At 44.6% G+C, this 25552-nt stretch overlaps 1 protein-coding gene across 1 annotated transcript in view; it reads left to right on the forward strand.

Moving 5' to 3' along the window:
* The window catches only part of LOC135525996 (connector enhancer of kinase suppressor of ras 3-like), a 54830-nt gene extending 32321 nt beyond the window's left edge, over positions 1–22509 (forward strand). Inside the window, exons 3-13 of the mRNA XM_064953999.1 lie at positions 6595–6797; positions 7513–7600; positions 14350–14391; positions 15884–16003; positions 16144–16203; positions 17011–17079; positions 17291–17437; positions 19233–19366; positions 19991–20211; positions 20375–20461; positions 21075–22509. Of these exons, the coding sequence (XP_064810071.1) occupies positions 6595–6797; positions 7513–7600; positions 14350–14391; positions 15884–16003; positions 16144–16203; positions 17011–17079; positions 17291–17437; positions 19233–19366; positions 19991–20211; positions 20375–20461; positions 21075–21376 (1473 nt within the window). The 3' untranslated portion in view covers positions 21377–22509. The remainder of the gene's footprint in view (positions 1–6594; positions 6798–7512; positions 7601–14349; positions 14392–15883; positions 16004–16143; positions 16204–17010; positions 17080–17290; positions 17438–19232; positions 19367–19990; positions 20212–20374; positions 20462–21074) is intronic.
* The last annotated feature ends 3043 nt before the right edge of the window (positions 22510–25552 follow it).

Here is a 25552-nt window from a genome sequence, read left to right on the forward strand (position 1 = left end):
CGAGCTAGCGCAGGCTATTTTCAGCTCTTTAGCGTATTTAGCCATTACCGTGCCAGTCAGGCTGAGGCCAGCGAAGCTGGCGTGGATGCAACTCCCTGTGAGCCATCTTACTTTTCTTTTCTTTTTTTTGGGGGGGGGGACTTGGCCAGACTAAAATCTAAAATGTAGAAGTGTTTTTAATGCAGCGCTACACTAACCAGAACAAGCAGCTGACTGACATCATGATGAATGTAGCCGATGTGATGTTTGATAAGAGCATTGCAGTCTGAACAGGGCTGTATTACCAAACTGCACACAGGGCACATGACCCCCAAGGGGCACCCTTCCCCTCGGATATACGGCTCCCTCGGGAACAGACCCTGACTCCAGTGATCGGCGTGAAGAGGAGGTGGAGAAAGAGAGGCAGGAAGGCTTCCTTCTGAAGAGTAGATGGCGATCGAATAAACCTCCACTCCCCTAAATTCTGCTCGCAAACTTGCTATCTTTAGACAGTAAAATGGCAGAGTTATTGGGAAGATTAAACTACCAACATGACATTAAAAACTAACATTGTATGCTTCATGGAGTCGTGGCTGAACGACGGCAATATCAACATACAGCTGGCTGGTTATATGGTGTACCGGCAGGATAGAACAGCGGCGTCTGGTAAGACCAGGGGCGGCGGTCTATGTATTTTTGTAAACAACAGCTCTAAGGAAGTTTTGAGCCATTGCTCTCCTGCGGTAGTTTCTCATGGTAAGCTGCAGACCACATTACTTACCGAGAGAGTTCTCATCTATATTCTTTGTAGCTGTTTTACATACCACCACAGTCAGAGGCTGGCACTAAGACCGCATTGAATGAGTTGTATTCCTCCATAAGCAAACAAGAAAACGCTCACCCAGAGGCGGCGCTCCTAGTAGCCGGGGACTTTAATGCAGGGAAACTTAAATCAGTTTTACCTCATTTCTATCAGCATGTTAAATGTGCAATGAGAGGAAAAATAACCCTGGACCACCTTTACTCCACACACAGAGACGCATACAAAGCTCTCCCTCGTCCTCCATTTGGCAAATCTGACCATAATTCTATCCTCTTGATTCCTGCTTACAAGCAAAAATTAAAGCAGGAAGCACCAGTGACTAGATCAATAAAAAGTGGTCAGATGAAGCAGACGTTAAGCTACAGGACTGTTTTGCTAGCACAGACTGGAATATGTTCCGGGATTCCTCCAATGGCATTGAGGAGTAGACCACATCAGTCATTGGCTTCAATGACAATAAGTGCATTGATGACGTCGTCCCCACCGTGACCGTACGAACATACCAGAAACCATAGATTACAGGCAGCATCCGCACTGAGATAAAGGCTAGAGCTGCCGCTTTCAAGGAGCGGGACTCTAACCCGGAAGCTTGTAAGAAATCCCTCTATGCCCTTCGACAAACCATCGAACAGGCAAAGCATCAATACAGGACTAAGATCGAGTCTTACTACACCGTCTCTGGCGCTTGGCGGATGTGGCAGGGCCTGCAAACCATTAGACTACAAAGGGTAGCACAACCAAGAGCTGCCCAGTGACACGAGCCTACCGGATGAGCTAAACTGCTTCTATACTCTTTTCAAGGCAAATAACACTGAAACATGCATGAGAGCACCAGCTGTACCGGAAGACTGATCACGCTCTCTGCAGCCGATGTCAGTAAGACCTTTAAGACAGGTCAACATACATCAGCATGTGCTGACCAACTAGCAAGTGTCTTCACTAACATTTTCAACCTCTCCCTGTCTGAGTCTGTAATACCAACATGTTTTAAGCAGACTGCCATAGTGCCTGTGCCCAAGAACACGAAGGTAACCTACCTAAATGACTTCCGACCCGTAGCACTCACGTCTGTAGCCACGAAGTGCTTTGAAAGGCTGACTCACATCAACACCATCATCCCAGAAACCCTAAACCCACTCCAATTTGCATTACCGCCCCAACAGATCCACAGATGCAGTCTCTATTGCACTCCACACTGCCCTTTCACACCTGGACAGAAGGAACACTAATGTGAGAATGCTATTCATTGACAACAGCTCAGCGTTCAACACCATAGTGCACTCAAAGCTCATCAATAAGCTAAAGACCCTGGGACTGAACACCCCCCTCTGAAACTAAATGCATGCTTTTCAACCGTTCGCTGCCCACACCCGCCCGCCCGCCCGACTAGCATCACTACTCTGGACGGTTCTGACTTAGAATATGTGGACAACTACAAATACCTAGGTGTCTGGCTAGACTGTAAACTCTCCTTCCAGACTCATATTAAACACCTCCATTCCAAAATTAAATCTAGAATCGGCTTTCAATTCCGCAACTTAGCTTCTTCACTCACGTTGCCAAACATACCATAGTAAAACTGACTATCCTACCGATCCTCGACTTCGGCGATGTCATTTACAAAATAGCCTCCAACACTCTACTCAGACTGCATCCAGTTTGCTATCACAGTGCCATCTGTTTTGTCACCAAAGCCCCATATACCACCCACCACTGCGACCTGTATGCTCTAATCGGCTGGCCCTCGCTACATATTTGTTGCCAAACCCACTGGCTCCAGGTCATTTATAAGTCTTTGCTAGGTAAAGCTTCACCTTATCTCAGCTCACTGGTCAGGATAACAACACCCACCCGTAGCGCGCACTCCAGCAGGTATATCTCACTGGTCCTCCACAAAGCCAACACCTCATTTGGCTGCCTTTTCTTCCAGTTCTCTGCTGCCAATGACTGGAACGAATTGCAAAAATCGCTGAGGCTGATGACTTATTTCCCTCACTAACTTTAAACATCAGCTATCTGTGCAGCTAACCGATCACTGCAGCTGTACATAGCCCATCTGTAAATAGCCCATCCAATTTACCCATCTCATCCCCATATTATTTTTATTTACTTTTCTGCTCTTTTGCACACCAGTATTTCTACTTGCACATTTATCACTACAGTGTTAAGTTGCTAAATTGTAATTACTTCGCTACTATGGCCTATTTATTGCCTACCACCTCACTCCATTTGCACACACTATATATAGACTTTCTTTCTATTGTGTTATTGACTGTACGCTTGTTTATTCCATGTGTAACTCTGTTGTTTGTGTCGCACTGCTTTGCTTTTTCTTGGCCAGGTCCCAGTTGTAAATGAGAACTTGTTCTCAACTAGCCTACCTGGTTAAATAAAGGTGAAATAAAAATAAATAATGGATCCTGGACTTCCTGCGGGCCGCCCCCAAGTGGTAAGGGTAGGTAACAACACATCCGCCACGCTGATCCTCAACACAGGGGCCCCTCAAGGGTGCGTGCTCAGCCCCCTCATGTACTCCCTGTTCACTCATGACTGCACGGCCAGGCACGACTCCAACACCATCATTACATTTGCCAATGACACAACAGTGGTAGCCCTGATCACCGACAGGAGGTCAGAGACTGGGCCGTGTGGTGACAGGACAACAACCTCTCCCTCAACGTGATCAAGACAAAGGAGATGATTGTGGGCTACAGGAAAAAGAGGACAGAGCACGGCTCCATTCTTAAAGTTCCTTGGTGTCCACATCACCAACAAACTAACATGGTCCAAGCACACCATGACAGTCGTGAAGCGGGCATGACAAAACCTATTCCCCCTCAGGAGACTGAAAAGATTCTGTGTGGGTCCTCAGATCCTCAAAAAGTTCTACAGCTGCACCATCGAGAGCATCCTGACTGGTTGCATCACTGCCTGGTGTGGCAACTGCTCGGCCTCCGACCCCAAGGCACTATAGAGGTGAGCGCGAACGGCCCAGTACATCACTGGGGCCAAGCTTCCTACCATCCAGGACCTCTATACCAAGCGGTGTCAGAGGAAGGCCCTGAAAATTGACAGACTCCAGCCACCCTAGCCATGGACTGTTCTCTCTGCTACCGCACGGCAAGCAGTACCAGAGTGCCAAGTCTAGGTCCAAGAGGCTTCTTAACAGCTTCTACCCGCAAGCCATAAGACTCCTGAACATCTAGTCAAATGGCTACCTAGATGATTCACATTGCCCCCCCTCTCCACACCACTGCCTCTCTGTTGTCATCTATGGATAGTCACTTTAATTAACTCTACCTACATTTACTTCCTAAACTAACCAGTGCCCCGCACATTGACTCTGTACTGGCACCCCCCTGTATATGTTTTTTTTTTTACTGCTCCTTTTTAATTACTTGTTACTTTAATCTCTTATTCTTATCTGTATTTTTTGAAACTGCACTGTCAGTTAGGGGCTTGTAAGTAAGCATTTCACTGTTGTAATTTTTTTTGATTTGATAACAAATAGTTAGTATATAATTACAAACTTTGAAGAATTGCAGGAAATTAGCTTTAAATCTGCACAATTCTCTCGGCTTAATGACAAAATGTGAACAAAAGCTTAACATGAGCTGTAAAACCTCAACAAATCTGCCTCATGGCAAAAAGTGTAGAATTTAAAACTGCAACATTTTCTCTTAGCCTCATGACAAAATGTGTAGAATAGCATAAAACTTCAAATTTGGGGGCCCAAATGCGGTATTCTGGCCCTGGTTAAGGTTACTACAAGCTTCACTCCTTTGATCTACCTGCATGCGGGTGGAGTGGGATTTTTGATTACACAGTTGATAACATGATATCCTCGCCAGTCCCACTCCCATCCACAAGGGGACGATAGCAAAGTTGTAAAAAAATAAATGTTATTTTCATTTTGTGAAAGCAAAGAAGGGTCACCTTCCCTTGCAACTGAAGTGGCAAGCTGGCAGTCTGGCTCGCTGGCAGTCTGGCTCGCTGGCAGTCTGGCTCGCTGGCAGTCTGGCTCGCTGGCAGTCAGATGCCCATGCTAATATTCTTATGCTTGCCAGTGCAACCGAAAACATTACCCCAGTTTGATATACTGCTTGTGTATTCATTCCCATATCAGTTAAAAATAGAAAGTCATGTTTTGGTCATGGAGAAAAAAAGCACATGGCCAGCTAGTTATCTACAAAGTATTTAGTTCCATTTCTAGTTATTACTTCTAAACCGTATACCTGATGTTGGCACAAGATGGAGGGAAAGTTGGAGCATAACTAACAAATTTGTTAATGAAAATGTATGCTTAATCCATTATAAACTAATGTATGAAATGTATTGTACAACATACAAAATTCACAAATTCTACAGCACAACTGCAGAGTTATGGCTTAAGTGTAAAACAAATTAATAACTCTAATCCCATGCTTTCTGGGAATGCTATAAAGTCCGGAAATTGTGGGCATAGCTAGAAAGTTGGCTGTCAGAAGTATTACAATGTAAATGTACTTTTTAATCCATCTGTCTGCATATTTTAAGACATGGCATATGGGAGTGTAGTTAGTTTCCCAATGGGCTGGACAATTCTCTTATCACTCATCTTGAAAAATCTTGGAAGTCAGTCAATTCACCATCATTGACATAATGGAAAAATAGTTCATGTTTTAATATTGAAACAGCAAGGGTGACTGAAGAAAAACAAACTGGTACAATTTAATGCAGGTAGTAGGGATGGGGGTGTGAGCATGCGAGTCTGGCAGATGAGATGTAGTCCTTGTTTGTGTCTGTAAGTTGTTGTTCGTTTGTATAAGTTGGTATCTGGAGTGTAAAAAATGTAAATAAAATAAAACAATTAAAAATATATATTTTTTGTTGGATTCTTGTTTGGTTTGTTGTTTGAACTCTCGCTAAGACTGTCGTTAGGGCCACATGAGGGCAGGTACAGGTCATAAATTGCCTCAAATAAGGTATTTCTTTGGCCAATAGGACCCATTTATATCAGCTTGGTATTTTCAGGGTCGATAACTCTGAAAGCGAAAATCTCTTTCTACACAGTTGAAGTGAAAACTAGGTTGGGTGTGTCTGTCAATCATTTGCCTAATCACTTTTCCTGGAGCAAGTCGGGGTGTGAAGGGCAATATGAATGAACAGTATATAGATCTGGGGCCGGGCTTACGCTTCTGCCCTCACGCTTTTTGCCTTCACTTGCGCTTCTGCCCTCCGATGCACCGCGCCTTTCTGTTAAGAGTCTGATCACAGCAGCAGTAGGCCTAGACTACAATACAGTACACTAAACGTTGTCTGTCTGCTGCTCATGACCTCTGAAGCCTCTTCCTTTTGACCATGTCAAGGGTCTGTAAATTAGTGGATTGCGCAAGGAGGAAATAGCCTGGCACAGGAATGCAAACTTTGCCAACTATATGGGAATCAGGTGTGGGAATCTGGGGTGATGCCTCCCTCCCGAGGGTTGAGCCAGAGATGGACATGAAGAATGCAGGGGAATTTCACCCCAGAGGTGCCGAGTGAGACATGGCTTCTTTTAAATCACGTGTGTCATATAGCATTACAATTAATAACCAACATTTACTCTGCAGGAAACAACATGTTTGTCTGTGAAATGGAAATCGAGCCATAAAAATCTGGAATCTCTGTTCCGATCAAGAATGTGGCTGCTATGACGATTGATTGATTGATTGATTGACATTCACTAGGATCACTGTAACATACTGTACACTTTTCTTCTATGACTAAAATTATAACCTCTCAAACTCAACTCTTCTCTCTTCCCCTCTCAGAACTACGGAGTGGAGACCGACAACCTAAAGGATCTGGTGGTGAGGATGAGAGCGGCCACCAACGGCCTGCACATGTCCACATCAGACCACAGGAAGAGCCCGACGTACGACGGCAGCACTTCCCGGAAACCTCCCAATAACTTCCTAACCTCTGTAGTGGAGCTTATCGGAGCAGCCAAGAGCCTCCTGGCCTGGCTGGACAGGTAAGACCTAACCTCCATGGTAACGATAGTCCTAGCTACATAAAATCTGCTCTATATATTCTAGCCCACGGACTGCCATTGGGGTTAGCTGTAACGTCAGTGTTCCCTACGCATAGGCGTCATTGAGCTCACTGAATCCCCTAATGGCTACAATATGCTGCTACGCTACACATTAAAGGCATTGGTTTTCCTCTGCCTCTACAGACTACACCAGAAACACAGCTCTTCTCTCTCAGGAGAGTTTCCAGAAAGGGTTTGAGGACATATGAGGGAAAAGGAGTACAAGTCTGGTGGTTTCCTCTACCGCTGTCCAGAGAATATCCAGATGAGATTTCAGAATCAATCTAGCCATACAGATGCACATTCTTTTCATAGCATTTCTTTTCAAGATCACTGTCAGTTAACTTAACCAAAGGCAGTATTTTCTGAAAGTAGTAGTAGTCATGTTAACATGATGACCTTATTTTTTAAATTTTTTTACTTCTGAGGTTTGTTTCCAGATCCAAAATGTATATAATGTGACTAAAGGTTCACCAGTACTGTTACTTTCCTATGAACTACATCCTTGAGGTGACTCTATGTCACACTGTTGTCCCACTGTAAGATTTACCCCCTTATCAAGCTCTCCTGACAACTACTGTATCTCAGTGCTGTCAGGGACATGACCTGAGGATGTCATGCCAAAATGGCCTTTCAATCTTCTCTCTCGTTGCAGTACGCCCCTGACTGGGATCAGTGACTTCACCACCACCAAGAATAAGATCATTCAGCTGTGTCTGGACCTCACCACCACAGTTCAACAGGTCTGCACGCTCTCTCACCCTTTCACTCACACACTCACTCACTCACACACAACAGTGCACGTGTAGCTCTACCCTGAAAAACCACCTCTTTCCACTCAAGGCAGACTAGCCTGTAGGCATACACATGTAGAATTAAGTAAAGGAGCAGGGGGTTATGGGAACTGGGGAGAGTGGGGGCTGTGATATGACATCAGCCTGAAGCCAGTAGCCTGTCTGAACACAGTACAGGTTAGCTAATGAGGAGACCCCCAGCCGTGGTGGTGTTTAACGGCAATCGCAGCCTCTGCGTTTACAGTTTCATAAAAACCTCTGGTGCTCTTTAAAAAGCATCTGCCAACATTCCGCAGGCTGCATTATTCCCCTGGCCATGTGGTTCCAGTTCCCCCCCCAGCGGGAGAGCATACCATCTGTGTGTACATCCTGTGGAGGATTAATGCACGGTGGGTTGAGGTAGTGGTACGGTGCTCTCCTTCACTGCCACATATTAGATGTTTACCTCCTTTTAAAAAGTAGCAAATCAGCACACCTCCTTCTAGGTTAAATGTGTTTGATTTGGCCACAGGCTGTCAGATTGCTAAGGGTCTATTTATATCAGATTTATAGAATTAATATTTCCAGGTTGTTTTCCAAACTGGTTATGTATGTATGTATGTAACGCATGTATGCATGTATGCATGCATGCTCTGAAAGAAAACGTTAAAGACCCAACAGAGTAGCACAGTGCCAAGCTTCTTTTTGACAGTTTCTTTCCCCAGGGTATCCCAACAATTGACAAACAGGCGTTTACATTTTATACACGTAGTGAAAATGGCTGTTGAGACTGCAGGTGCCGCTTTTGAAGGGTTATTGCATCGAGTAATTTCCATTCCCAGAGTGCCGATTGCCTCACCGATGTCTGGGATTTCAGCGGCCCGGTGATTTACTGTTTTGGGTCTCACCCTGGGTGTGGAGGAGGAGAGGGGGAACTGAGGGGAGACATTTCCCACGGAGGCGTTTGAAGTGAAGGGTTTTTGTTGCAGCTTTGCTGTGCTGTACTGTAGGAGACTCCTTGGCCTCCATGGCACTCAGCTGTGCGAGAGGCCCAGGTGGATATCTCTATAGTTCACCCAGGGGCTACATTATCCTGTCACAGACACATGCAGGAAGTTACCTCCAATGCATGGACCAGTGTATCTCACATAGGCTTTAGACACTCTTGAACTCTCCCAAACGCGCTGTGGGGGAGTATCACTGTGATTTTTATGGTGTGGGCGGGCTTCATGAGGTGACATGGCCTTTTCATGAACCTCCACCAAGAACGGGGCTTTCAGGATGGACAATTTATGTCCTGCTGGCTGAATGAAACCTATGTATACACGCACAATAGAGCACCCCAATAAAACAGCGAACATGCAGCCATCTCATCTGACCCGTGAGGTGAGAGCTTGCTCTGTCTTCCTGCATGACGGCAGTCGGGTCAAACACTAAGTGATGAGGTGGAGAGATATTGTGGGAGGAAAGATAAGTCTGGAGGGCAGGTCTGAGTCCTCATGGTGTTTTGATATCATGTTCTGTAAGATCCTGTACAACAGTCCAGTCTGGTCAGCTGTATGAATGGCTCCATGTTGGAATGTTGTACCAGCAGTCTTCTCTTTTTGCCACTTCATCTCTCGGCTGGACAAATCTCTGGTTCCAGATGAAAGGCTGCAGGGCCGTCTGGGGAGTCATCTGATCCTAGTCTGCTGTGGGAGGACAACCAGGGCGTGAGGAGGCTGAGGACTCGCTGCTCTACCCAGAGAACGTTTCCTCACTTTCCCTCTGGTCTTGGTTTCAATCTGGCATATGTATGACGACTGCTTCAGTTCTGTGTTTGATGCAGATGCGAGATGATTTTGTGTTCCACAGATCTTCCAAGCGATTATGTAAAAAAACACAGATCTGAAAGATTATGTCCAAGAATATTACATTCATATTATGCAATAATTTTCTGCTTTTGATATAAAACAGTCTGCATGTGATTCACTTTGGCACAGTTTATACAAATCAAATCCGTGGCATATTATGATACTGTTTAGTCAATGTTTTTGACCTCAAATCCAATAATTTTGTCTTTTTAGCATATCCATCTTGACGTGTAGAATGCATTTCAACTTGATGTAGTCATCCAAATATAGACCTATTCATGGCAAAAATATGTACTGGTTTGTGATGGAAGTCGTGCCAAATTCTTTCCAAAACCATCACACGTCCTTGGCCACGTTGGGAAGTAATTGAGGGGGAAGCATTGTGTTTTGGTACCAAAACTGAAACCTATGTTGGTATTTTATGCTTATTAGTTTTCCCTCCATGTTTGTTCTGGCAGTTTGTCACTTTTACCAAATATTCTATATACCCCCTTAACTTGTCACAGCACAACTGATTGGCTCAAATGCATTAAGAAGGAAAAAAATTCCACAAGTTAACTTTTAACAAGACACAGCTGTTAATTGAAATGCATTCCAGGTGACTACCTCATGAAGTTGGTTGAGATAATGCCAAGAGTGTGCAAGGCTGTTACCAAGGCAAAGGGTGGCTAACAATATTTTGGTTACGACATGATTCCAAGTGTTATTTTCATAGTTTCGATGTCTTCACTATTATTCTACAATGTAGAAAATACTAAAAATAAAGAAAAACCCTTGAATGAGTCGGTGTGTCCAAACTTTTGACTGTTATCGTATGTGCATCAGTATCCCAAAAGAAAACACTCAGCTCAGTGCAGATCATAAGACGATTCTAGAGAGAAAGACTGCTGGAAAAACTCATGGCGCTAAAGGACAAACCAGTGCTCTTCTATCGTCAGCCTTCATGGTTTTCACAGATAAGCTAGTAAATCTTGTCCATTCAAATACAACAATGGTCTGACAAGCCAAGTGTATTTGCCGACAGATACTCCTCCCCCTTGGGCCATAGGAATGTGCGAGGTAGGGGAATATGGAAATTCTCGGTCGTCCCCCATACGTTCTCTGCACAAAGGATTTATGAAGAACAGCAGAGCTGCATTTATGGACAATATATGTCCACACACACACAATAACCTTACTGCAAGCTTACAAATCCTGGTTCCTCAAGTTCTTGTTTGTTGACATTGAGCAACATAATGGCAGTGACGCCTCAATACAATGCAAGATACTGACCTGTCTGACTCCATCATTTCCCAACTCTGCCTCTGTAATGGCAGAGCCATTTCACCTGTGAGTTTAAGGACGGCTTCCTTTTGAGACATGCGTAGAGGCCATAGCCGGGGGGGCGGGGGTGTGGGTTCACAGCAGTGTCTAAGCAACAGTGGCCCCCTCTGACCAGCCATAACCGGGGGTCCTTTCACCACCGGACCACAGGCCCCAAGTCCTCCAGCTGTCGTAGGTGGCTGTTAATTCAGCTGTGAGCCCAGGCAGGCCCAGCTGCATTCTGGGGAAGGGGGACCCTGGGAGAGGGCCAGGGCCGAGGGGCTTCTGTCTGTGGATGACACAGCAGTTACTATAGGATGTTCCCAACTTCTCCACCCCCCCTGGTAGTCACACAGCAGCTACTGTTTCGTTATTGTAATTGCAGGAGGCTCGCCTATCTATCAAATACATGGGAACCCAGTGCTAAACAGTATTTTGTTTACTGAAGTCTCCAAAGAAATATTCCCCATTAAAAAAAAAGTGTGGGGTGATTGTGGGTTGTTGGTCACCTTGAAGTTAGAGGATATGGTTCTTACAATGTACCAAGTTGTGCTTTCTAGATGTAAGGTTCCTTTATTTACACTGAAACCCCACTACAAGTTCTGCAATTATATTGTCCCCAAGTTTCTATAGAGATGTAATTTGACTCAGAAAGCTGTTTATTTTAGGCCTTGTCCATCTCCCACAGTCCGATACACTACATGACCAAAGGTATGCTCATCGAACATCTCATTCCAAAAAACATGGGCATTAATATGGAGTTGGTCCCCCCCCCCCATTTTGCTACTGGAACAGCCTCCATCCACTCTTCTGCGAAGACTTTCCACTAGATGTTGGAATATTGCTGCTGGGATTTGCTTCCATTCAGCCGCGAGTATTAGTGAGGTCGGGCACTGATGTTGGGCAATTAGGCCTAGATCGCAATTGACGTTCCAATTCATCCCAAAGGTGTTCGATGGGGTTGAGGTCTGGGCTCTGTGCAGGCCAGTCAAGTTCTTTCACACCGATCTCAACAAACCATTTCTGTATGGACCTCGCTTTGTGCACTGGGGCAATGTCATGCTTAAACAGGAAAGGGCCTTCTCCAAGCTGTTGCCACAAAGTTGGAAGAACAGAATTGTCTAGAAATGCCATTGTATGCTGTAGCTTTTAAGATTTCCCTTCACTGGAACTGAGGGGCCTAGCCCAAACCATGAAAAACAGTCCCAGACCGTTATTCCTCCTCCCCCAAACTTTACAGTTGGCACTGCATTAGGGCAGGTAGCGTTCTCCTGGTATCCGCCAAACACAGATTTGTCCGTCGGACTGCCAGTTGGTGAAGAGTGATTCATCACTCCAGAGAAAGTGTTTCAACTGCTCCAGAGTCGAATGGCGGCGAGCTTGTGTGCGGCTGCTCGGTCATGGAAGCCCATTTCATGAAGCTCCCGACGAACAGTTATTGTGCTGACGTTGCTTCCAGAGGCAGTTTGGAACTCTGTAGTGAGTGTTGCAACCGAGGACAAACGGTGGTCCCGTTCTGTGAGCTTGTGTGGCATACCACTTCGCGGCTGAGCTGTTGTTGCTCCTAGATGTTTCCACTTCATAATAACAGCACTTACAGTTGACCGGAGCAGAAATTTGATGCACTGACTTGTTGGAAAGGTGACATCCTATGACGGTGCCATGTTGAAAGTCACTGAGCTCTTCAATATGGCCATTCTACTGCCAATGTTTGTCTATGGAGATTGCATGGCTGTGTGCTAGAATTTATACACCTGCCAGCAATGGGTGTGGCTGACAATGCCAAATCCACAATTTTGAAGGGGTGTCCACATACTTTTGTGTATACAGTTGAAGTTTACAGTTTACGGCAGGTAGCCTAGTGGTTAGAGCGTTGGACTAGTAACCGAAAGGTTGCAAGATTGAACCCCCTAGCTGACAAGGTAAAAATCTGTTGTTCTGTCCCTGAACAAGGCAGTTAATCCACTGTTCCTAGGCCGTCATTGAAAATAAGAATTTGTTCTTAACTGACTTGCCTAGTTAAATAAAGGTAAAATACATCAAAATAAACATACACTTAGGTTGGAGTCGTTAACTCGTTTTTCAACCACTCCACAAATTTCTTGTTAACAAACTATAGTTTTGGCAAGTCGGTTAGGACATCTACTTGGCGCATCACACAAGTAATTTTTACAACAATTGTTAACAGACAGATTATTGCACTTATAATTTACTGTATCACAATTCCAGTGGGTCAGAAGTTTGCATACACTAAGTTGACTGTGCCTTTAAACAGCTTGGAAAATTCCAGAAAATTATGTCATGGCTTTAGAAGCTTCTGATTTCATTTGAGTCAATTGGAGGTGTACCTGTGGACGTATTTCAAGGCCTGCCTTCAAACTCTGTGCCTCCTTTGCTTGACATTATGGAAAAATCAAAAGAAATCAGCCAAGGCCCCAGAAATAAAATGGGCACCTCCACAAGTCTGGTTTATCCTTGGGAGCAATTTCCAAATGCCTGAAGGTACCACGTTCATCTGTACAAACAATAGTACGCAAGTATGAACACCATGAGACCACGCAGCCGTCATACCGCTCAGGAAGGAGACTCATTCTGTCTCCTAGAGATGAACGTACTTTGGTGCGAAAAATGCAAATCAATCCCAGAACAACAGCAAAGGAAACTGGTACAAAAGTATCTATATCCACAGTAAAATGAGTCCTATATCGACATAACCTGAAAGACTGCTCAGCAAGGAAGAAGCCACTGCTCTAAAACCGCCATAACAAAGCTAGACTACGGTTTGCAGCTGTACATGGAGACAAAGATCATACCTTTTTGGAGAAATGTCCCCTGGCCTGATGAAACAAAAATATAACTGTTTGGCAATAATGACCATTATTATGCTTGGAGGGGAAAAGGGGGGGGGGGCTTGCAAGCCTGAAGAACACTATCCCAACCGTGATGCATGGCAGCATCATGTTGTGGGGGTGCTTTGCTGTAGGAGAGACTGGTGCACTTCACAAAATAGATGGCATCATGAGGTAGGGAAATTATGTGGAGATATTGAAGCAACATCTCAAGACATCGGTCAGGAAGATGAAGCTTGGTCGCAAATGGGTCTTCCAAATGGACAATGACCCCAAGCATACTTTCAAAGTTGTGGCAAAATGGCTTAAGGACAACAAAGTCAAGGTATTGGAGTGGCCATCACAATTATCCTCTAGATAATTTGTGGGTAGAACTGAAAAAGCGTGAGTGAGCAAGGAGGAATGAAATGAATTAAAATTATTGTGGGAAGCTTGAGGAAGGCTAACTTACCTAACTGACCAAAGACAGGGAGTTTGTCCTAGAATTAAATGTCAGGAATTGTGAAAAACTTGAGTTTAAATGTATTTGGCAAAGGTGTATGTAAACTCCTGACTTAAACTGTATATAGTGTATATCTGGATATTTGATCACATATTTGCCTATCCCCTATACATGGTTTTTATTTACTTTCTTTGCTGTCAAATAACCTCTTCCTGTGTTTTGACGTGGAGCATTGAGATGCAGCCCAGCTAACATGTCTCTCCTCCTCCACAGAACTGCACTGTTTACGAGATGGAGGAAAAGATCCTGGATGTTGTAAGTATATCTCCCCTCTTTGTTGTTTCCACATTCCCGCTTTCTATGGTAGCCCTCCGGGAAAGTCTGTTTGAACCTTTGGGGAGACTGAGCTCTATAATCCGTTACATGGCGATTAGGTGACATGCTTACAGGGCAGTCTCCCTCAGCGTTAATAGTATAGGCAGGGGCTATTGCACTTTGGTAAAAGAGGTGTGTAAAATGCACCCTGGCCATCAATCAGTTTCCTGTCCCTGACACTCTCCAGACTCTGAGCTGACACTGGACTTCTTCCCTCTGGCAACCTTATTGTAATCATTTTTGTTTGGTACTTTTACCCTGTTTTCTCTTTGTGATATCCAATTGGTAGTTAGTCTTGTCCCATCGCTACAACTCCCCTACAGACTCGGGAAAGGCTGCGATCGAGAGCCATGCGCCCTCCGAAACACGACCCTGCCAAGCCACGCTGCTTCTTGACACACTGTTTGCTTAACCCAGAGGTTGGCTTGCAGGTGCCCAGCCCACCACAGGGAGTCGCTAGAGCGCGGTAGGATAAGGAAATCCCATCTGGTCAAACCCTCTCCTAACCCTGACGACGCTGGGCCAATTGTGCGTCGCCTCATGGGTCTCCCGACCACAGCCAGCTGTGACACAGCCTGGAATCGAACCCAGGTCTGTAGTGATGCCTCAAGCGCTGCGATGCAGTGCCTTGGACCACTGCACCACTCGGGAGGCCCCCCTCTGACACCCTTGATGAACTCTGCTGCAGACACACAAAATAGCTAGACTTCTGTTAAGAGTCTTCTCCATGCCGAACTTGTTGTTCAATGAACTGTCCCGGAAAAACTATTCTAGTTACAGCCTGGTCCCAATCAATGGTGAATAGTAGCATTTCAGTGATTTCTTGTTTCTTTACAAATTCCTGTCAAGTGATCTGGTTATAGACTTGTGTGGTTAACCGAAAATTCAATTAGAGCTAAAATAAGTTTGATTTAACGTTTGACTGTCCACATCTCTATGTAGGCACAACTGTGTTGTTGTGAGTGTTCAGACATGATGCTTGTTACTCGCCTGAGAAGAAAAAGCTCTTTATTCTCTGAGCGTCACTAAAATGCCCCCACTAATGATGACAAAGTGGTGAGATTGTCCATAATGACCTAGAAGGGGTGGGGGTGGGGGGTGACATTAATGACCCTCACCCCCACTCCTCTCCCCCTCACCCCTCTTCCCTGGGGAGGGTGATAATTTCCCCAGAGACTTGCTGCTGAAAGACAGGGCCTCTCGTCACCAGACCGCCACCTCTCTAACACTGACTGAATGCAGACAGCCAAAGAAATAACACCTCTTTGGTGACAGGCGGTAGCTACACAATCACGTGACAGGACATTAAATCAAATTAATTTGATGAGGTGCATTAATGAAATTCCATGATATTTTGTTTTCATTCTTTGGGTTGTTCGTTTGGTTTTCCTGTCTTGCTTAAAGGGGTTTCCTCCCCCCTCTCTCATTGCAGTCCAAGGTTCTGAACAGCATCTGTGACCAGACCATGAGAACAACCTCTGACCCTCTGATGAGCCAATCAGCATGCTTGGATGAAGTTCAGCTCAACAACATCAAGCCTGGGGAGGGACTGGTGAGGAATGCTGCATGGGAGTTTCCAGTTTAACCCCAAACCCACTGAATTACAAGCTACATTTATGTAGTGCACCTCAACTTTCTCACAAGTTCAAACTGTCTCAGAAATTCATGTTCCTTATGTTCATATTCCTACAGGGTATGTACATCAAATCCACCTATGATGGACTTCATGTCATCACGGGGACCACAGAGCATGTAAGTATGGTGGCCACAGAGGAACAAATTAGTAGATCTTTGTGAAAACCATCCTAGTGAACGCACCTTGCTCCTTTTGTTCAGTTAGTGTAAACGTGCACCTTTTTGTCAGTCTTATCCACTTCTCATGGTTCAATATACATCCTGTTGGTATAGAAACTCTTAATGTTATGCATAAACAATAGTTGCCAAGTTCTGATGGGGAGACGGTTCAGGTTGGGCTTCAAACAGTACATTTTCTTTCCAACCCAACCTGCCCCCCCCCTCCCATTCTGAGGGTGCTCAAGGGCATATGCTGTTTACCACTGAGCTAGGATAACAGTGTAAATGTGTTCCTTACCAAGCAGTGGAGAGAGGGAGGCGTTAAGAGGTTAAATAATATAGCTGTTCCTGTCTTCATCATCCATTTAAGAATCACAAACTTTGAACAGTAAAGCATCCTCCTTCAGAGGAACGTTGGCAGCAGTGCTATTCCAGCCCAATTATCATGCCCCCAGTCGTTAAGGATGAATCAAACCTTAACTCATCATATGACTCATTCATTCCTTTTGACATTCACATGCATAATGTGACGACGTATTCATAAAGAGGGCGTTTGTGTTGTTTAGTCAGAGTTATGTAAAACGTATATTTCCTCAGGGGCTTATTAAGTGGTCTGTTTCATAACAAGCCCATATATGGCACTTCTGATGACAGAGCGAACAGATGAAGGTGGAGTTATCCAGGGGCTAATACTACATGAAGGCGTTGTCTCTGAACTAGGGGGGTTTGTATACTAATCCTGTCCTCTCCTCTCTGTGTTGTCAGTCCCCGGCAGACATGACCAGGAAGATCCATGGGGGTGATGAGGTGATCCAGGTCAACCAGCAGACAGTGGTGAGCGCCCGGCACCTGTTATCTCTGAAACCTGTCACAGAGAAAGGTTCCAGCAGTTGGAATGTGTTCCATGCAGTCGACCTGACTACAGTGTGACATAATGATTTCACAGGGGGAAGTCTCCTCCTAGTTTCTTGCTGTGCCTCTTTCTGTTGTCCTCCGCTATGATGTACTGACACTGATCGATCTGTGCTGCTGTGCCTTGTCTCAGGTGGGCTGGCAGCTGAAGAACCTGGTGGGGAAGCTGAGAGAGGACCCTAAAGGTGTAGTCCTGCTGCTGAAGAAGAGACCTACAGGCACCTGCGGGTTCACACCTGCCCCTCTCAAGAACATGCGCTGGAAACCGCCCATGGCGCAGGTGTCAACCCCAAACCCCTTAATCTTTTACTCTGGTGTTCTTACCAAGGCAGTGTTTAGGTTATTGTTCATATTACCTTTTGTTGGATGTGACTCATGAGGGAGTATGGAGAAATGTTTGAGTGTAACAAGCCTAGACAAGTGTAGGAACCAGCCTGCGAGTTGGAGGAAAATATCCCGGAAGCTGCAGGGCTGAGGACAATGCAAAGCTGTTCTCCATTCAGTGATGGCATCCAAATAAAACAACAGCTACTGTACTCACACACTGGTGACGATGTCACTCAGACTGGGTCATCAGTAGTGGCAGCCAGCAGTCTGTGAGTCAGTCTGCAGAGACAGGAGATAGCATCTCCTTCAGTGGAGAATATAGCTGCTTTGGAAGTGGTTTGTGTAGGTGTGTGTAGAATCAGATCAATATCCAGCAGTAGGGTGGGAATCCTCAGTATGGCCTGTATTGATGGGGTTAGTCAGCCAGTCTCCATGGATGACAAGTATTTCAATAGGTCGCTCAGTGATTCAGCTCACAAAGGGCTTGGGTACACCCTCTTTTGAGAACGTTCAATCCCCAAAGGTTTGCGTTAGCGGAGAATCAAGTCTCTGAGGGTCCAAACAAATCCTGTGTTAATAAAGTTATGTAATGGTAATCCAATTCACCACTTTTCTCATATGGGGACAATTAGGATCTGGCTAAGCTCTTTGCCACAGCAATGCACCTGAGCCATGACTGCAGTAACTGGGGCTCCAAAGGGAACAATAGGTTGTTGTAACCGAACCTGTGCTCTGGTCCTGGCACTGCCTCGTTATGCCTCTGGAGGCTGCTTCTGCCTTGGGAAAATCACATCACATAATATCAGACCATAGATGGTTTCACATAACAAAGAACCTTTCATCACCAAGATACCAGATCACTCTGGACTTGTCCACCACCGTGTTTGAACAGGGTGTCAGGAATCAAAGCACGACATCTTGGGTTTAATGATAAGAGATGGGCGTCGGTGTGTTAAACAATGGTGGATCACACACAGTGATTCAGGAGTGACACTGGGTTCTACAGGTATCCTGGTAATAGGGGAGGAGGTGAGCGTAGACGTACCAGTATTTACTTTGTTTGATGCAGAGTGAAACTGAACATGGTCAATTTACCAAGTAGTGTGGTTTTAAAATAGCTCCATAAGCTGTGGTAGAATAGTATGGTTTCTTAAAACTATGTTGCTGCAGCTATTTTGGATTATCCTCAAAATCCTTCCATTCATTAGATACTACTGCACTGTTGGAGCTAGGAACACAAGCATTTTGCCACACCCGCAATAACATCTGCTAAATGTGTGTATGTGACCAATAAAACGTGGTTTGATTCTCTAAATAGGGTTGTATAGATTTAAAGAGCCATCGGCAAATATAATAAGGGGAAGGGGGATACCTAGTCAGTGACCTGTCGTATGTAGGATAATCCAGCTCCTTCCTAACAAGTAGTGTTTAGAATGACTTGGTTAGGGTATGTAAATACAGCAGAAGAGACTTTAGGTAATCAACCATCCGTTATTGTAATGAATGTTGGAAGTTTAAAAAGACAAAAGTCATCGGCTAGAGTAGACTATAGGATATGACAAATGGGGAAACACTCTTCCTTGCCAACAAGTTATGTTTAGATTTTTATAGTAGACACCTCTTAAGACATTTATCCATTTGATGTCGCTAGGCTTTCGGCTGTTTGCCCACCGTCAATTATAATAGGTCCTATGAGGGGAGCATTTTTCTGACATTTTTGTATTTTTTTGTTCTTTTTTATTTCTCAGAGCACCCCTTCCCTGAACAAAACCCAGTCTCCAGGCTGTTCCACAGACAGCTCCACCAAGGAGAAACCAGCCATCCTAGACCTGTACATTCCCCCTCCCCCCTCTGTACCCTACACCCCAAGATGTGTACCCCTGTAAGTACACTATGCTCAGGAGGGTTACCAGGAAAAATTTTAGGCTCAAGTTATAGGTTAGAATTTTCTGTGTTCTGGCCCTATGCTACAGGGTAAGTCAGGGGTCTGTGTGGGCCCCTGTAACCCTGCATTGAGGGAGCCGTGCGCCCACAGACAGCCTACACTCATTCTCCAGCTCCATGCTCCTGGCTTTGAAGTCTGGATAATGAGTGGTTCAGCCCCCTGATCATTCGCCACTCTCCTCTTGCCTATAAACCCCCACAGCAGAGCACATTAATTTGTGCCGTCTCCATCCAGCTCCGCTCACGCCACAGACAGACCTTATGCAACAGCCTCTCTGTTTCATCTCCCTCCCCAGACACCCTCCCTCCCTCTCTCGCTGTATCTCTCTCTCCCTCTCTGTCCATGTATGCCAGTGACCAGGCTGTTGCTGCATTCACCATGTTTACCAGATAGTGAATCATATTTTTTTTGCCATTTAGTGGACTCTCATATCCACAGCAACTTTAGTTAGGGACTGAAAAAAGCATAAAGCAAATTTGACATTTTTTTTTCATCTCCCTCCTTGTGCTCTCACCTATATGAAATGGGACATTGATGCTAATCAGTATTTTCTGTCCACAGAGAGGGTAAGATCAGCTCGTACTCGAGCATCAGTAAGATCAGCTCGTACTCGAGCATCAGTAAGATCAGACCAAAGGGTTCAGAGTCGCCCAACTCCTTCCTGGACCTGGAGAGTCGAAAACGCTTCACCATCGCAGACTACGAGAAGATGGGCGTGGCCTACCCCATCGAGGCCAATGTAATTCAGCCCAGGATGAGGGAACGCATCAACTCGTCTCGTGGTTAGTAGTATCCTACCCCAACAGTAACCACACACACACACACACACACACACACACACACACACACACACACACACACGCACAAGGCCCACTTGTTATAGAATTCAAGGCAATATTCAAACCAGTCAACCAAAATATTCTAACTTTTTGTATTTCTGCTTAGGTAAGCCCCGCCCCCTCTCCATGCCAGTGGACACCTGTCTTGGAGTGGCAGACACCTTTGCTAAGCCCTGGACACAAGGCCGGAAAGGTAACAAACACACACCATAGACCCATCTTCTGAGTTACTGCAGTTACTACAACTTAACCACCAGAAATCGAATTAACCACAACCTAAATCAGATTATCCAGTTCACACCTTCAACAGCTAAATACATGAGAACAAATTATAGAATTCACCCCTCCAATGACCTTGGAGGCATGGTAGCTCTGCTTAATTTACCAATGAATGAACCATGTGATTAGTGTCAACTGAGAGCCATACTCTAGCTCTTGCCTGGATTGGATTAAATAGAGTTTACACCAACAAGATCAGTTCCTCATCCTCTGGTCTCCTTGGAGAGAACAGACACATGGCTATGAATGCACAGACAGAGCTTTCAAACAGTCTCTCTGCTGGAGACCCAATTATACTACAATGGTAGAGGAGTGGGTGAATGTTTTAATTGGCTGAGATGCCTGTGCAATTCTCCTCCACAGCCAACACATGCTGTAGAGATCCAGAGTCCTCCTCTCTTAATGGGACAGTGCTTCTCTATAATACATTTAAGGCCTACTGAAGATATGGCCAATAACGTGCATTTGTACAAAGTATTACTTTTTTTGTAAGATAATTGTACTAAAGATGTGCATTTCCCCTCCAGGTGAGGATCTCCTGTACAGATACCTGAGCAACGAGCGGATCCCCACCATTGCTGAGGAGGTCCCATCAGTGGCGCCGCCCTACAGGCCAGTGGGGGAAAAGCAGCTGGTCCGAGGGGTGGACCACATCCGGGGCAGCCGCTACTATGCCAACCAGGACCTCCACAACAGCGCCACCATCCCCTACCAGGACCATGACCTGGGCAGCAAAAAGACCCCCGTAGCCCCCGCCTCCAAACGCCCCCCTGCAGAGCCCTCGCTACTGGTCAGTTGGATCACGCGGCTTAAGCTATTGACTCACTGATGATGCTCTTCCTGTCCGGGGTTTCCTGTTCCTGTCTGTCTCCTCCTCAGTGCCTTTTGTCCTCCGGCTGTTTGCAATGGGCTCTCCCCTCTCACACTTTCTCCCTGCCTCCCTGCCTCCCCAGCGTTACTACTACTGTACTACTATACCACCATGAGTTAGTAGTTAACTCACTGTCTTCTGTTGCATCACTTCTAACCAATCCCAGTCCCCTACCAACCAATCCCATCTCAGCTGCACAGTCAGATAAACATAGGAATACTCAGTGAGCTGGCTGCCACACCAGCACATGCATGCAAACTTGTATTTGGAGGTAGAGGTTTTACCAAGAGGAAATGTATGTCTGTCTGTCTACAAATGGACAAGTTATTCAGGTTTTTAGCACATTTCGGCCTTGTAACTTCACAGGAACAATTAAAAAATTTTTTTTTTTTTTTAAAGTTATATCACCTTGTTATCGCTGAGATAGGCTACTCCCTGCAAAATTGTTACATTTTAACTTGCCAATGGTGTGTTTTTATTTGAGAAAGAAAAAAGGCTTTTTTTCAGGTTTTGCTGTACTTGTATTAGCTTTTGGCTGTTTATTTCATGTCATGTCCTTGTTAGCATTGTTAAACTATACACTGCCAGTGGTTGCCTCTTTTAAAAGCTATGCATATAGGAACTCTTTTCTGTCCTTTGACAGATTGATGTTGCATTGGCGAGTGACAAAATACTGTTTCGACGTACCAGTGATTTTATTATCCCTGTGTTCAAAGCCATGCACTCTTCTCTGTACTGTCCCATGCCCTGCCTTGTTCTGGAGGCTGTATACACACTGCTCTGTGATCACCCTGCTCAAAGGATGCTCACAGCTGTTTGCCGACAATTAGCCTTGTGAACAAAGATGTGTAGGTTAAATATGTTTCTGGAGTCACTGGCTAGAAAGTCTTCTGTAATCAGCACAGATATCTCGCTAGGCTACTATGGATAGCTTATAACAAGAGTTAAAACACGAGTTTAACTGACAGTATTATTAAATACCACGATGTCACAATGTTTTTTTTTTTTTTTTTTAAATACAATTGTACCTTTTTATCTGCCTTTTGTAACATTTCGATAGTATGTTATTAAAGGTGCAGTTGATTCCAGTTTTAATTTGTTTTGTCTTTATTTTAATGTTGTTTTTTTTACTCACGAACTCGATAAAATGTATTGTTTATATTGGTACTTGTCCAAAACCTCTGAGTGTTAGTTAGAATTGTCACTTTCAGTGTCTGTATTCACCATAGAGGAGCACTTCAGGGGCATGAACCTATTCCGGACTCTGGCCTAATTTGCTTGACCTTTGAGAATGAACTCTACTTCTGTTTTCGAAGCATGTGGTGAAACTGGATAGCCAAGCTAAAGTTACATTCTCCCTCTGTCTCTGTGGCCATGCTTATTATGCAACTGCATTTAAAAAAAAACTTAAATGAACATATGTTCTACTTAAGGAGAATTATGCACATGTCTTATTGGACTGTCAAGATATCTTGCTTGACATATGCAGTCTTTTAACCTCTGTATGCCTTCACCTACATCTGAATTACACTCAGGACTCGCGTTATTTTCTTTGTTACATTTTATCCAAAAAAAACTGGCAGACCAATTGGATTTAGAAAATCATAACACTAGAAAAGAACAACACTGACTTTGGCACATTTCTAAATCAAAATAAAAGGAATGATTCATTAGTCTCCCTGCCCCTCTGCCTCTTTCTGTTTCCCTGCATGATTTTACTGGTTTTCTGGGGGCCACCTGTTAATGATCTAATGTCTCTTCTTCCTAACCTTCTCTGAGCCATGCCCTGCCCGAGCCTGCCCAGCTATGATAACCTGCCGTCCTTACTAATCTGCATGTGCTGAGTGTCTGTGGTGGAACAGTATACCACCTGCTCTTTGCTGCTTCTCCCTGCTATATTTACTTGCGTCTAACAAAAGCCACAGCCTTGCATGATGTTGATGTGAAAAGGGAAAGATGGATGTTGACAGATTTGCCCTCTTCTATTCACCATTCTCTTTGCAGCAGAATTGTTGGTGGGTTCAGTGACATGCTCCCTACTTTCTTTATATATGCAATAAGCTTTGGGGAAAATCAGCGATTGTGCCATGCACTTAACACATTAGTAAATCAACACTGATAGGAATTAGCTGCTTAGGTGTTATGTCATTAACATCAAGGATTTACTTGAATATCCAATTCTGGGGCTACTGTAGAGCAGCTCTTGCCTCCATTGCCTTTCAATGATCTGAGCAAGACAATCCAATGTGGTAACCAACCCACAAGCCTGGAGATCCAGGGAAAGTGACCAATTTGGTCAGTGCTGGGTAATGAATGAGTTAATTCTCTGTGTCCGTCACTCACAGGTGTCCGACTGGTGCTCCAGCAGTGGCTTCCTCAACAGGTGGGTCACTCATCTGACTCCTAGTCAACCATAACTCGCAACACAACCCATTCTCATTTACAACCCATTCTCACTTAGTTGCGCTGTACTGTAAGCATGTGATGTATGAAGTCTATATGTCAAATGGGATATGCTGGAGGGGTATAGTTTAAATACGCCTCATAGTTGGTGTCATCTCATTTATGGAGCCACCAGTCAGTCAGGGAGTAGTGGCATGTTTTAACTAGGGGGTTGGGTGGGTGGTCTGAACTGGATTTTAACAACTAGTGAAAGTATGTGGTAGAAAACTAACCTCCGTCTCAGAGGACCAGACAAGATGCACTACTGGGAGACATGCTAGACCACAGACAGACAGGGCCTCAAATAGCATTACAACCTCAAGCATGACATTCTTCAAATGAATAAGACCCAGAAGGAATGGGTCGGATCCTTCTGTTTGGAAATAGAGGGCTCTGAATGAGGCCAGTTCCTATTTTGGGATTTTAAATAATTCAACACATCTGATTCCCCTTATTGAAATCAAATTAACCTCACTTGGATGACGTCCTACAAGAGGAATCAAAAATGACGGGGTATGACAAATTTATGATTTTCCATCTGCTCCAACCTACTGACTGTGACGATGGTGGATGGAACAGTCACCCCCTTCTGTTTGGTAGAGGTTCCATGGCCTTTCATTGAAACACATTCAAATACTTGATTATGGATGTTCAATATGTTTAGGTCACTCAAAAGTAGCTAGCTAATCCACTTGCACACACAAAGTGAATTCTTTTCCACAGCCAAAAAGCAGATGAAGGCACATCCACAGAAGTACTAACTCACCAGTATGTCTCAGACATCTTAAACCAACCATATGAGACAGCAAATCCAGACCTTTTACCTCTAACTCTGCAGGGAAAGATGGAAGCAATTGACAGACAGGAAAAACAAGTGAAGACGACTTCATTCCCTGAAATTGCAGGGCGAGGCCTGTAGCCTGCTGACGTAAATCTATGTATTTTGAGAATTGGCCGATGGCTATCTGCGTACCATACTGAAGTGGCTGCCTGATATATCACCACTGTCCCGACACAGACAGAAAAGAACTGCCCTATTACATGCCACAATATCCATTTTATTGCAGCAAATTATATATGAAGGTTAACTGAAATGGAACCAAGATAATGAGTGCCTGTGTATGAGCCAAGGATGCACTAAGTATGTGTTATAGATGTTTTACTTACTGTATTTGTCATCCCCAAACCTAAATGGTACAGTAAGTGCCTCTGTGGTATGTTGAGGTTGATGCAGAGGGTAGAATGAGTGGTTTTATCTAGTCAATGTAACCCTTTTGCCCACTGACTAAATGTGTCATTGGTCTAGACTAGATTAAACACTAGATGCTTTGTTTCATAATCTTGCCTCATTCTTTCCTCTCTCCTCCTCAGATACAGCCAACCTCATATTCGAACCTGGTCCTTCTCTCAAGCGGTAAGGACATAATCTGTCTTGTGTCCATAAACTCAGTCTCCACTCCGCTGGTTCAGAGTGGCTCCGTGTCTCCATCCTCACTTCCCAATCCCCCATGATCCTGTTCATCTACACACGCACACACACAGTGGTGATGAGAAGCCCTAAGTTCTATTGGATGAATGAAACACACAGACTTAGCATTGTTTACACAATTCAATGAACAATGATAAGACATGGCAAAATTATAAATCTCTATCAATTAAAGGGTCGTTTTTGAGGTCCAGTGGTCCGGAGAA

Source organism: Oncorhynchus masou, chromosome 32 (genome assembly GCF_036934945.1).
Source record: "Oncorhynchus masou masou isolate Uvic2021 chromosome 32, UVic_Omas_1.1, whole genome shotgun sequence".
Lineage (NCBI taxonomy): Eukaryota > Metazoa > Chordata > Actinopteri > Salmoniformes > Salmonidae > Oncorhynchus > Oncorhynchus masou.